Genomic DNA, 14,239 nt, shown 5'->3' on the forward strand with positions numbered 1-14,239 from the left:
GGAAATGCTTCCAGATGACATACACAAATGTTTTCATTAAACTGACATAAACCTAAACTGAACCATTACTCATTACTATGAGGTTCCAAGGACTACCACCAAGTCCTAACATTACAGACTTTCCTCATCTATATCCCAAATGAAGGTAAAGGAAGTCAAGAAATGGTTAGCTTGTCTCCCTCCCAAGCTCTCATACTGAACCTAAATGTGTGTCACTTTCTAAACTGTAGTAGGCACAGCCATTTCCCTTTCACCTTGTTATCAAAGTCCTGAGTTTCTCCAAGGGGATGAAGGGTTCTGTCCTAATACCTTGAGAGAATAATTCTATTCCACTTTGGTAAATCCTAATACCTAAGATAAACATGGCAGGTTCACTTAAGATGCAAGTAACTGAGATAGGCCTAGTGCTGGACAATGAAACATGAGGGTAAGACTATAGGAGAGGCATCTGGAAAAGGAGGTACAGCAGGGACTCTAATACACAAATTTACAGCTAGCCTGCTATGGGCTTCTTGTTAGTTAAGAACAGATGCTCATACACCTTTAATCCCAGCACCCTTCATCCCAGCACTTGGGAGGCAGAGACAGGCAGATCTCTGAATTCAAGGCCATCTTGGTCTACACAGCAAATTCCAGACCAGCCAAGGCTACATATGTAGTAACATGGTCTCAATGTCTCCCCTATACCCTAAGAACAAATGCTCTTTAATGTTCAGGCTAGCGGAGACCACAGTTCCTTTTCCTTTCACCCTAAGCTTCAAAGTACAATGTCTTAGAAGCTTCCTCACAAGTACATGAGATAAAAATGTATGTTCCTGTTTTGGAAAGTTCTGGAAGAAGATGAGATGAATTTATCTAAGAATGACAGCCATGAAGCTGCCTATGAGAATCTGTTGCTTCTGTCTATCCTTGCAGATCCAGTGCTGAGTCAGACTGATGGCCAGGCATAGGGAACAGGGTTAACTGTGGAAAACCCACTTATTTCAGATAACAGATCAAGGCCACATACAGTACAAAGCAATCTGCACAAACAGGAGCTCTGGTGAGCTGTTTCCTTGTTTTTGACTGTGAACATTTATCACAGAGTGCTTTTCCTTCTTCCCCATCTCTGCTCTGCCATAGTATGTGTATTCATGTATGCAAGGGAAGTAGAAACCACAGGGAAGACAGGAGAGATGCGCCTTTATAAATACACTCTACCTTGGTGTTTCAGTAGCATTATGTGAAAATGGTTTTCTATAACTGTTGAATTCAAAGCAGGCCCAAACATTATATAACCAGTAGTCTACATTTTGATTAATTATCTGAGTTATAGGGGAAAAGACTATAACTAGTTAAATCTCACTTAACAATGGAGGAGACCTTTGTTGTACCAGTCTGTTTCACTCATACCTTCTTAAATGCTGAGCACCAGGCTCCTTTCTTCCTTGATGAGTAAGTACAGTAAAGGCAGACATGGACACAGCAGATGACAAAGAGCAAAAACAGACTGTGGCAAAAATTATACCCAGGATTTTGGTAAAACCGTGCTAAGATAGTGAGCCGGGCTAAGTTACATCATTCTCCCTGTAACTTCTGTTAAACTCTAAGTCAATGGGTCTTTTATTATCTTGCCTAAGTGGGCAACAGCTGCTTCACATTTACTAGACAGCTGAAGCCATGATTTCTGAAAAAGTGGCATAGCCTGCTACTAGCCGAGAGCAGCTGCTGCAGCTCGACATGTCTATCCAGGAATGTGGCTCAGTAGAGACCCAGGGCTAACAAAGCACAGGTGACAGACACACGAGCCCCCAACTTCAACACAACAGTGCTTAACGGAAACTACCACATTGTCTTAACTGTGGCTACATGGAGAGGCAGGGCCGCCAGAGTTGAGGCTGACCAATGTGGGGGATGTGGTGATTTCACTTAGTTGTCTAATAATGTCTCCTCTTTAAAACAAACACATTTTGCTTCAGTAAGTCTTTCCCCTCCAAATGTTGCTTAGAAAAATATGGGTAAGGTTTTAAAATTATTGCCTGAGAGACATTTTCATGACTTTACTTAATACTAATAAAAAATTACCATTTGTAGTTATAGTATCTCAACAAATTCATTTCATAGGATAGTTCTAGAACTTGGCAAAAATCAATGTTCAAAATCAGGAGAAAGGAGCCGGGCGTTGGTGGCGCACGCCTTTAATCCCAGCACTCGGGAGGCAGAGGCAGGCGGATCTCTGTGAGTTCGAGACCAGCCTGGACTACCAAGCGAGTTCCAGGACAGCCTCCAAAGCCACAGAGAAACCCTGTCTCGAAAAACCAAAAAAAACAAAACAAAACAAAACAAAACAAAACAAAACAAAATCAGGAGAAAGGAAAACAAACTAAACCATTTATGCAGCTTCTCTAATGCTGCTCATCTACAGCAGTCTTTTTTTCAACAGAGAAACTAGCCAATTCCCTGGCAAGTTTTCATATAAAAGTGTGTAATTATAACCTAAGAGTCTCAAAGAAGTTATGTTACAACTGGCATTGGAAACTACCACAGAGTACTTCAGAACCAAAGATCATTAACAAATAATTCAAGATAAGCAAATATTTCAGTATTTCTTCAAAATGAATTCCAGGGACACTTTCTGACTAGATGTTTATTGTCAAAATGACTTTTTTATAATTTAAATAGGATTTTATTGAAACTTTGTTGAATCAGAATTATTTTCAAGTACACTTGTTATGTTCTATGCATAAAATGGAAACTCACCTGTGAGAGGTGAAGGAGATCCCACTGGTGTTGATGGATTTGATGGAAAACTACTGCTTGTATGGTCAGGAGAATAAATCTAACCAGAAAAATAAGAGATAAATTGCATCAGAATGTGATAGTAGCAGAATTACAAACTCATTCACGGAGCTGTTTTCGTGATCTCGGTCACACTACTCCAAGGTTCACAATGAAAACACTTTTATCATACTGTACACTATTTTGTCACTAGACACCAAAGTAGCCTCAGGTTTCAAACTAGCACAAAAAATATTGTATAATTTCAAATGTGAGAGGAACAAAACAGAAACAGATTTCTTAACTATCATGGTTGGAAAGTTTCTAATTATCAGTAGAAAATCAAGACATGAGGTTGGGTGTGGGTGCAGCCCTGCAATTATCAACACCTGGGAGGAGGCAGAGGCAGGAAGGTAACAAGTTCAAAGCCAGCCTGGGCTAAACAGCATAACAGGCCTGTGACTAGTACTTGGGAGGCAGAGGTGAGACTGCAACTTTAAGGTCCCATATATGAGGCGAGCTTTTGCCTCAAAACAAGCTGTTGTAAAGTTAAAATATCCGAGAAGAAAATAATCTTTAAAGAATATATCATCTAAGTAATATAAAAATGATACGGTCACAAAAAAAACTTAAAATAACAAAGGTAGGATTCTTTTAGGTTGTTTTGTTATTGGTGTTTTGAGTCAGAGTCTAGGTTAGGTAATCAAGATCTCGGCAAGCTCAGACAGACCCCAGACCTTGCGTTTGTGTCACACCAAGCCTGGCCATTATGCATTAAAATGGTCTTTAAAATAGGCCCGGTGATGCACACCTTTAATCCCAGCACTTGGGAGGAAGAGGCAGTTGATCTTTGAGTTTGCAATCAGCCTGTTCTACAGAGGGAGTTCCAGGATGGCCAGGGCTACACAGAGAAATCCTGTTTCGCCAAAACAAACAAACAAACAAACAAACAAACAAAAACTCACAAAACAAACAAACAAAAACAACAACTTTGAAAACCATGTGAGATTTTATGTTTTCCTTTTTAAAAATTCAACTAAAGAATATCAATAGTTACTCCTTGCTTCTTTAAAAAGTTACTCATCTTTTTTAGCTCCAACGATTGTGTATTAAGTTAAGCTTTCTCTCAAAGGACACTAAACTTCTACAAAATGTCACAATATCTTTATCACCGTGATTCATTGATTCTTTTTTTTTTTTTTTCCAAGACAGGGTTTCTCTGTGTAGCTTTGGAGGCTGTCCTGGAACTTGCTCTGTAGACCAGGCTGGCCTCAAACTCACAGAGATCCACCTGCCTCTGCCTCCCGAGTGCTGGGATTAAAGGCGTGCGCCACCAACACCTGGCTGTGACTCATTGATTCTTATGTTCAGGAATCAATTATATTTTTCATGAGCAACCAATGCTAACTTCATGAAGTATGTAACACAGCACTGAAGAGGGAGGGAGGGAAGACTGACTACACTGATGGTGAACAGGTACATGGGAATATATTCACAAAATCGCACTCAAAGATTAGTTTGCCTTACTGACCACTACTTGACAACCATTACAAAAGCTCTGGAGAAATAGCATCCTCTGTAGCAGCTGGCAGCTCCTTGTTCTCTGCTGGTGCTTACAGTGTATCCTGAGGTATCCATTATCTGTTTCCTACTCTCAATGCGGGATGGTAGAAATGGTAGTGCCTATGCTAGGAATTCTCACTGGAGTGACTTTTGGGCTTCAGGTTTATCTATGTTCCATCTCTTTTACTCTCCATCCTTTAAAGGTTTCCCTGAGGTCCTAAATACTCTTTTTTTCTCCAGTCATGTGGTAATGACATTCTTTGTGCCATGTTTACATCCTGGTGAATGACTCCTGAACTGGTATCTCTTGCCTGGACAGACTGAATAGGAACCTCTGAACCTGGAATCACTACTCTGCTTCCTATCCTCCCCACACCTTTTCGCTTCTGTTTCTCTATTTTGGTTTGTGTTCCCCCCTTTCTTTGGCCTGGCTCTTCCCTTTGTTGACACCAACATTCACAATTCTCAGTTTCTGGGAAAGGTACCACTTTAAATCTATACATACACGTGTGTGGAGGCCACAGGACAACTTCAAATGTTGTTCCTCAGGAGTTCTCCACCTTATCTTTTGAGACAGGATCTCTCATTGGCCTGGACCTCTGGCTGGCCAAGCCCTGGGGATCCATTTGTCTATAATCTCAGTGTTGAGACTTGTTTCCATGACAGGGTTTCTCTATTTTAACAGCCTTGGCTGTCCCAGGCCTGGCTCTGTAGACCAGGCTGGCCTCTGCTTCCCAAGTGCTGGGATCAAAGAAGTGTGCCACCACCTCCTGGCTCCAGTGTTGGGATTTATAATGAATGATAAAATTTGCTATAATACTTGTCAGTGGGAAGATTCTTCAAAAGGTGGAGTGTATCTTAGTATTTGGGCAATGGGGATCAGTAACAGAAGTAAGAAAGTGAAAGAGCTTGTTATAGATGACTTCACTCCAAATCTAAAGCATGGCATAAACTTTGAGAACAATTACATGGTGATGTTCTAGGCTACATGTATCTCACACTTAGGTAGGCACAGACTTTCAAGGCTGTAAAGAATGGTCTGCCAATTCTTTCAGTTCTGACCTGTCAGTAAAGTAATCCCTAAGTACATCAAATGCTGGTGAGAGTTCTTTTAAGTCAAAGAAAACAGGGGTTATACTTCAGAGTCATATGATCACTATTTTGAGTGACAGGAGAATGTTCTGATCCTATGCTCAAAACAGGAGTGAGCTTTTGAGAATCATGGTGTAAATAGGAGAAGCTATACTAAAATGTATCTTTCCCAAAATTTGCTTTTCCACTTTGTATAATAGCAGCCATTTTTACCATTTACCCAATACTCTTGTGGTTTGCTGTGATACCAGACAGAATTGCAATTCATTCTTGATCTACACTTGAAAAAAGGGGGTGTGGGAGTTGGGAGAGATGGTTCAGAGGTTAAGAGCACTGGCTGCTTTTCCAGAGAACCTGGTTTCAGTTCTCAGCAACCACATTACAAACTATCTGTAAGTCTAGTTCCAGAAGATCGAATACCTTCACACAGACATATGTAGGTAAACACCAGTGAACATAAAACTGGAAATTGTCCTCTGAACTCCACATTTGCATCATGGTATGTTTGTGCTTCCTACCCCCACCCAGAACAAAACAAAAAAACCCAGCTGTTTAGCTCTCATAAAGAGAACACTCAAATATGGAGGAAGACTAGCACAGTACTACTGGTACACTGAAGCCTTTCAGATGGCAGGTCACTTCACCAGCCTCTATCTCTGCAGGCACATTCTATCATCAAATCACAACTGAGTTACATTACTTCAGAGAAACCGTGACTCTTTTAGAAATCCTAAACACCAGGATTTTTTTTTGGCAAAGAACATTCTAAATGAAGATTTCTTTTTCTATTTTCTGGCTTTAAAGAACTCTAATTTTGGTGTTTAAAGAAAAAAAAAGTCACTTTAAAAATGGAGGTGGCAATGACTTAAAGAGTCTAGAGCAGAAACAAAGTCAGAACTCATTGTACATGCAACCCACAGGCACCCACGGTTAAATGGCCAATGATGAATAACTCCCAGTACCTTCTGCCAGGCTTAAACGGTAATATTCCTCATTTTACTGCAACAAATGAGGCTCCTCCTCCTATCAGTCATGCTCCATTCCAATCAGTAGGGTGCCAATAAAGCCAGAAGCTAATGAAAAGAGCCTTAGACAAAAAGAAACAATGGAGAGCTCCAGGCCCAACCCAGTAACTGAGAGACTAAGGTTTTAAACACTGAAGCTTTTGCACATTTCAGTTAATCTTTATTATGCTAATGTTATTGAGTCTAAGGAACAAAGAAACTTATTTCATGAATTACTTTTAAATGTCAACTTCCCTGGATTTTCTTTTCTTTTGTTAAAGACTACTGACCATTTAACTATCTAGATTAACACACACATTCTCCCTCTCTGCTTCCCTCCCTGGCTCATAGAAATCAAAACATAAATTATCACAAAGAAGTCTGATATAATCAACAAAGTTAAACAGTCCTCTCGTTTGATCTCTTCTAAATTAAAGACTGAATGTTTTGATATGGTATTAGGCACTGAAATAAACCAGATGTTTCTTCCTCCATATAACTCTCCATGGGCACAGTCTTAAAGGGTGATTGTCTGGCAAACGTTCAGGGACACACAGATTTTTCCTTTCCTTCTATCTACCCATGTCTATTATCTAAACCAGTGAGCAATCCATAGGGCTTTGGGGACTTTGTGTAAATACCTTCATGTACAATTCTCTTTCTTGCTATCCTGAGATTAAGACCACAATTATCCGGGCTTAAACCTAAAATAAAGGAACCTTTGCAAACGCATTATCTGGCCTTACATGTTTAATCACGCAGTATTCTGTGTGTTCTTTAATACCTAAACTGAAGAACAAAGGTTGTACCCTCTGGTGTTTCACACATGAAAGACCTTCTAAGGCAATTGGGGAACTAGAATTAACTTCTAATGACAACAGCAGTGTTTTCTCATCAAAAGTAGATGCTATATTATATTAAAGATACCACATTCTTACAATCTATAATACCTAATATAAAATTATGATATGCATGTCAGGTTCTCAGATGTAATCCTCACTAAGTTTCTTCCTTTCATCTTTTCTAATTCTTCCTATCACCACACAAACTACTGTTTTTTCTTTTTAGTACATTTTAAACACTAAACATTATTTATGAGAATGGGAGTTTATAAGGAAAATTGGAGAAACAATGTTGTTTGGGGAGATAGAGGGAGACTGAAGGAAGGAATAGGAAGTGTGCACATGAGGGTCTGCAGTGATGGAGCAGATGGAATGCATCACTCTTAGCTATGACAGAAATGATTTATTGAATGACCTGGTTGTTCTTGCCTAGTAACAACACAGGATGACAGAGCTGAGTTTCCATGACAACCAAAGCCCACCCACTAGCTAGATTAAACATTTCTTCCTGGCTTCCACTCAGAGTGAATTTGGATTTTTCTCTCCAAATGCCATCCTGGTCTGGCTAATATGCTGTTCATAATATGGAAGGAAAATCAAGGATGTCAGGGTAACTAAAGTAAGCTTGAAGGACCTCTGAGAATATCACAAAGTCTTGTCTGCCCATACAATGATTTCCTCACTTACACTTTCCTTGAAAAAACAAAACAAAAACCTGTGAGAAAAAAAATGACTCCTGAATGGAGGTTTTATTTTGAAATTTTGCTTAATATTAAGAGTCAAATGTTACTTGTCTTCTTATATGTGAATGACCTATCTGTTACTGATTCTTCCAACAATGAGGAGGAACATAGCATGCCAATCATTGCCAAGACCAATTTTCTCCCTATACACCAAGTTTTTTCTTCAGGGAATAAATTCAGAAAAAAGTAGGGACAACTTTCTTTAACCATCCTAATACCTACCTCTAAGACAGTCCTTGCAACACAGCTTTTTTGATACCCAAAGCAGCAGAGAGGAACAGTTTGAGGCTAGTTAGGTGGGGGTTCTATTGTATATGAGCTCTACCCTTACTAGCTAGTGGTCTCTAGAACAAACTACTTAATCTTTTGAGTCCAAGTCACTTAACCTTTAAACCTCAGTTCCCCAACCTGTAATGTGAGGGTAATAATGCCAACCTTAAAGCGTTTTCTTGAGGATTAAATGAAATAGGGCATGGAAATGCTTAGTGTAGTGCCAAGCACTCAGCCCACGGTTGATCATTTCTGTGGGTTTGTACCACCACCATTATTACGTATGTTCCAAGATTAAATCCAGCAAACATTTACTGGGCTCCACTATGTGCAGGGTTCCAGTATATGGTAGATAAGTTTGACTTGGCTTCATTTCTCAAACAAAACTCATACTTACAGCTATAGAGAAAGGTTTATTTACTCAAACAATACATAAAGAAGTTTCTTTCTTCAGGAGCTCAACAGCTGCTCACGTATCAGAGTTCTACTTTCCCTATCAACAGCAAATGTTTGAGAAAGTTAAGTGTATTTCAGACAAAATATAAGACAACTCTGGAATTCTAACAAGCCGACTGCTCAAACTAAAGGAGGAGAAAAAAAATATACAAGTCTAAGGAGAAACTTCACAAGGCAGAAGGCATAATTTGAATTTGAATAATTAGAGTTGAGTCTTTACAGATAATTAATAAATACCCATCTCTCCTTTCTAGCTTTAGGCTTCCAAACTAATTTTAACAATGTACAAGCCAGATATATTAAACGGTTATCATTGCCTCTATCATTTTGATGTGACAAACACTAGCTATATCATATTATAAAATGTCTTTGAATCAGTTTCATTTATTTCAGAACTAGTCTTTCAATGATTCTGAGCCTTATCCCTTTGGAGCCTGTCCTGGAACTTACTGTGTAGACCAGGTTGGCCAAGAACTCAGAGAACTGCCTGTCTCTGCTTCCCGAGTGCTGGGGTTAAAGGCTTGTGCCACCACTACCCAGCTGATTGTTTTTTCCTAATACATAAATAAAAGTCTATTCCATCTTGTGAAAACCCTTATAAAGGTACTTCCTTCATATTAGATGAACTGGATTTTCTTTCTTGACTCCTCTTGATTATTTAAATGGGTCACTTGAGTGTTTAAAACACATATATTTCCCCAAATTCCTCTTTGTTTTATCTATATCTGTTCCACTCAAATAAAGACATACTTAAATGAAACCACAAATACAGTTCTTGTAGGTATGGAGCAGGGAGGTGTTATCATGAACTACTTTAATGGTATGTAACAATATAAACAGAAAACAGCTCTTAAATGAGTAATTATGTTAACAATGTAACTATGCCATTTACTGTTCACAAAATATAAACCCTAGTTCATCAGTAGAATGTGTCCCCAATACTTACAGATGCCAAAGCCTTTCCAAGTGCATCACCCGTCTGTGAGCTTCCAGCAGCATTCCCTCTGGCTCCTGGATGGTTCAAACAGGTAAACAAAACAAGACTAGCAGGAATGCTACTTTTTTTTTTCTTAATCATGTACCTATTACTTCAAGGGTACCCTGGATTGAGACCTCATCTATCATTTTGAATCAGGAAACAATCTATGTGCAATTTAATAAGCTATAAAATAAAGATGAGTTATGTATTGGTTTTGTATTAATGAAACTTAAAGGTTAATTATCTTCTTTCATTTTTATTTAAACTAAATACTACAAACTTTATTGAACAATATGGGTTTCAACAAAACTCTCAAATTAGGATTAGAAAGTTTCTCAACCCAGAAGCTCACCTAGAATGCTATCTGATCCATTGATGGGAGGAGTATGGGAGGCGGCAACATACGGTGAGCTGCTGGTGCTGCCACGGTGGAAGCTGGACATTGGTGGAAGACTCGTGCTTATGTCTGTAGGTGACACTGAGTGTGGAGGATAACTCTAGAAGGGAAGGAGACACGACCTATTATGTTTTCTGAGGGCTGGGGACATTGCTTGGGGGCAGAGCACTTACCTCCCACACTTGAAGTTTCAGTCCTTAGTTATGTGCTGCTCTCTCTTCTTTCTCCAACCCCACCCCTCCCACCCTCTTCTCTCTCACACACAGATAATAAATAAAAAATTAAAGCATGTATTTTCTGAATATGAATGTAGACTTATCCTGGACAATCTGTATAAAAAAGGTTAAAATGAGCATGACATATAACAAGTTTGGCAGGGCAGTCACACTGAAAAAAGTCATGGTAAAGTAAGCCTGTAAACACTTCAAAGTTCAGAAGTTTTGGCATAATTGATTTTTATACAAAAAGAAAGATGTAGGACAAAATATTGTTTGATAGCCTACCAAGTGGTCATGTGAATGAAGGCTGCCATAACTACTTGACTGAGACATGTGGGAAGTTGAGGTCCCCAGAATTCCACTAAAACCAGGCTGGTTCATCCCATTTGATGAACTCCAAAGGTCAGAAGAACTGTGAGTCCCATCTAAAAGAAAAATAAATACAAAGTTTTCGTTAGCCAGAATTTTTTGAGTATATCTAAAACTATCCAAAGGATATAATGATGATTGATTTCAACTGTTCAGTTCAGTTGCAGATGATCTAGAATCATCCAGGAAAAGTAATTCAGTGAGGGACTGCCTAGATCAGAAGACTGAGGGCACATCTGTGAAGAGTTTTCTTAACCAGGTTAATGGAACGTGAAAGGTACCATTTTGTTGTCTGTGTCCTGAACTATTTAATCGTAAAAAAAAAAAGTGAGCTGACCAAGTGAGTGCACATGTATTCACTTCTTTCTGCTCTTACTCTGATGTGTTTGCTGTGTAAATTCCCACTCCAGTAACTCACCTGCTGTGATGGATTGTCACCCTTCTCCAAGTTGCTTTTGTCAGGGTACTTTATCACAGCATCAGAAACAAACGTAATATTCTATCAGGGTTTCTTCCCCCCAGGCCCAAAATTATTATATAAAAAGAAGTAACTTTTATAGTTAAAAAAAAACACCCAGCACATATTATGTAATAGGTGGATTATTTTAATGATCTTCAAAAAATATTCATTTCATACCAAGAAATCTGGTATTTGAAATCTGGGGGCAAATTAGATTTAATTTTCGGCTAAATGTTCTACTAAAGGCCTTAACCCAAAATAGGCAACACACATATATCAGATATTCTGAAAAGAAGGAATGGAGAAATTTCTTTCACAGTAAGTCAAGGTAAAAAGTGACATTATATAGTGAGGCTTAAAATTAGATGTCAGCAGTGACTTTATCTATGGCACAGTCAAGGAACCATTTATGTAATGATGTACAGCTCCTACATACACACTTATCACAATACCAAACCACAGGGAACCAAATAAAAATGATTTGTCAGATACAAATTAGAAGAAATGCTACACATCTTCTCTCTAACACGTCTCATTTAGTTTTTTGTATTTACTCTTTATGGAACTATAATCCAAACCGTAAACCACTACTGTTTCTTTCTATCTTTCATATTTCAACATTCTACAACAAACCATGGCAGCTTTGCTCATTTTTCTGTTTATAGTAGATGATAATTTTAAAGGTTTGTTGGATAATTTAATGAAACTACAATTTGTAACAAATGCCCCTAGAATATTGTATGGCTAAATTTTAACTGATTTCAGAGAAAAAAATTCTTAGAAAAGTACAGTAAGAATTTCTGTACAGCTATCTTTTTTCTCGTATTTAATACCAGCACACTGCAGCTCCAGCTGACTCTCACAACTGCTGGTAGTGCTTACCTTGCATAAAGAAAGTGCTAGCAAACATACTGGTTGGTGGCTTGGGAGATGGATAACTAGGAGATTCACGGTTGAAATCATCAGAATTTGGGGATGGTGCATATACCTTAAAGCAAAACAGGAGATTTAATTAAAATGTAAATGATTATCATATTACTTACATAAAATGAGTTCTGTGTTCCACAAAGAACCTAAAAAGTCTCATGTACTAATCTTGCAAACAGAAAGATTGTTACATAAATGACATCAAATTTGGTTACTAACTACATATTTCTTTTTAGCTGGTTACTGGAAAATAAATTACTTCAAATATTCATGTATTCCATTTTGTTATGACAATTACAGCTGGTGGCTGAAAAAGGCCTAAGAGATTCAGACAGAAAAATGTAATCTTAGCAATGTGTGTTTTGAAATCTGATGGGGCAAACAAGTGTTTCTGAATCCTAAGCAGCACACAAACTTTTCACTGTCATAAACTTTATCAGTTCAAACAAAGTGAATGATATGAAATATTTCTGGTAAGAGGCAAGCACAGCAACATGGTTCAGTAACTTCCTTAACTTAGGAAACCAAATCAAATTCTGCCGAGAGGTCTTAGTTCTTAAATTTCAGGTATACTTCCAAGTTTGGCATATCTTTAAGAAAAAGATTATTTAATTGTTAAGGCAGTAATAATTTTCTTTAGTGACCATTTGCTTCAGATAAAGAAACTATGAACATTATGAACTATCAAATGGCCAACATACAATCCTTGGGAAAACTAAATGGGCAGCCAAAATAATGAATGAAATTAAGACCCCAGCATTCTCAGAACTATTGAACTTTAGAAAGAATAAAACAAATAATAAGAGTTCGAGGCCAGGCTGGACCGACAGCCTCCAAAACAATACAGAGAAACCCTGTCTTGTAAAAACCGAAAAAAAAAAAACCCATACACACACAAAACAAACAAACAAACAAACAAAAACAAATAATAAGCAGAGTTATGTATGAAGCCTGCACTCCCAGTAACTCAGGAGGATGGATGGCATCAAGTTCAACATTGACCTTGGCAAGAGTGAGACTGTCTTAACACACTAACCCTATCAACAAAATGTTTTATAAGAAAAAGGGCCACCCACCTATAGATTGTAAAGTAAGCCAGGAGTAAGAAAGAAGGCAAAGTGGCTAATGTCAGCAGCGTAAGAAATTAATTTTGTTTTAATTTGTTAGGAGTATATCCATTAAATTTCACTATAAAAATTATATTTCACTTAACTAGAGAAAGCATTATCATTAAGGAAACATATACAAAAACATACACATTGTTTATATAACCATTGGGATTTTGTGGAATCATATACAAGAAACTTAGCAACAGTTTTTCCCCATCTTAGAAGTGGGGAAAAAGGACAAAATATGGCATTTTTAAACCAAGCACAAGCTTTTAAACAGTAGTAAGGGAAGAGCTGGGGTTCAGGACACAGCTCACCGGCAGAACACACCTAGCAAACAAAGCTCTGGGGGTGGTGCTGATTCTCCCACCAAGGTAAAATGGTAGCAATTTAAAAAATTTACAAAACTATCAGTTATAAATTCACAAGCTATCAAAATTTATTCTTCCCAAAATGCACTAGCCATACAGATTTCTCAATCTTCTGGAAGTCCAAATTTCTCATTTGTAAGGTGGCTTTATCCTGTACCTCACAGGGAAGATGAGATGAGGTAATGCATCAAGTATTTAGCACAATGCTTCTGATAGTGCAGGAAGTAGCCAGTAAAAATTAGCTGATATACCATATTTCTATCATGCCAACAGAAGGAGTTACACCGTTTGGTATTACCACTGGTCAGTTTTTAATGCCATTGTCATAGGTTTTGTGAGATTCTACTCTACTCACCAAGCACAGCCTAATGTACATAAAGGTTAGAAAGTGCTTTTCATCTCTTCCTGTTAGTCCAGGTAAAGTTAGCACCCTTACTATTTTTAATGGATTGGTTTTCATGTTTGTTTCCTGTCACCTCCTCAAAGTAAACATACACCTGTGGTACCTGAAATGTTTGGGAGAAGCTAGGTTCTTAGGAATTACAGAAAAAGATCCTCACAGGAAAGTGTGACACATACATGTTTTTAATGCCTTTTCTATTTTAAACTTATTTTATAAAAGATTCCATTAGGGGGATGGAAGGGATGGCTCAGCAGTCAAAAGCACTGGCAGCTCTTGCAG

The 14,239-nt window shown here is 38.1% G+C and overlaps 1 protein-coding gene across 1 annotated transcript in view; it reads right to left on the bottom strand.

Moving 5' to 3' along the window:
- Positions 1 to 12,138, bottom strand: part of Tcf12 (transcription factor 12) — a gene marked incomplete at its 5' end in the record, with an annotated part of 38,811 nt that extends 26,673 nt beyond the window's left edge. The window contains 5 exon segments of the mRNA XM_040739605.1: positions 2,740 to 2,818; positions 9,674 to 9,738; positions 10,059 to 10,203; positions 10,607 to 10,746; positions 12,033 to 12,138. Coding sequence (XP_040595539.1) covers positions 2,740 to 2,818; positions 9,674 to 9,738; positions 10,059 to 10,203; positions 10,607 to 10,746; positions 12,033 to 12,138 — 535 coding nt within the window.
- Positions 12,139 to 14,239: the final 2,101 nt, after the last annotated feature.

Source organism: Mesocricetus auratus, unplaced genomic scaffold, assembly GCF_017639785.1.
Source record: "Mesocricetus auratus isolate SY011 unplaced genomic scaffold, BCM_Maur_2.0 Super-Scaffold_100691, whole genome shotgun sequence".
In the NCBI taxonomy this organism is placed as follows: domain Eukaryota; kingdom Metazoa; phylum Chordata; class Mammalia; order Rodentia; family Cricetidae; genus Mesocricetus; species Mesocricetus auratus.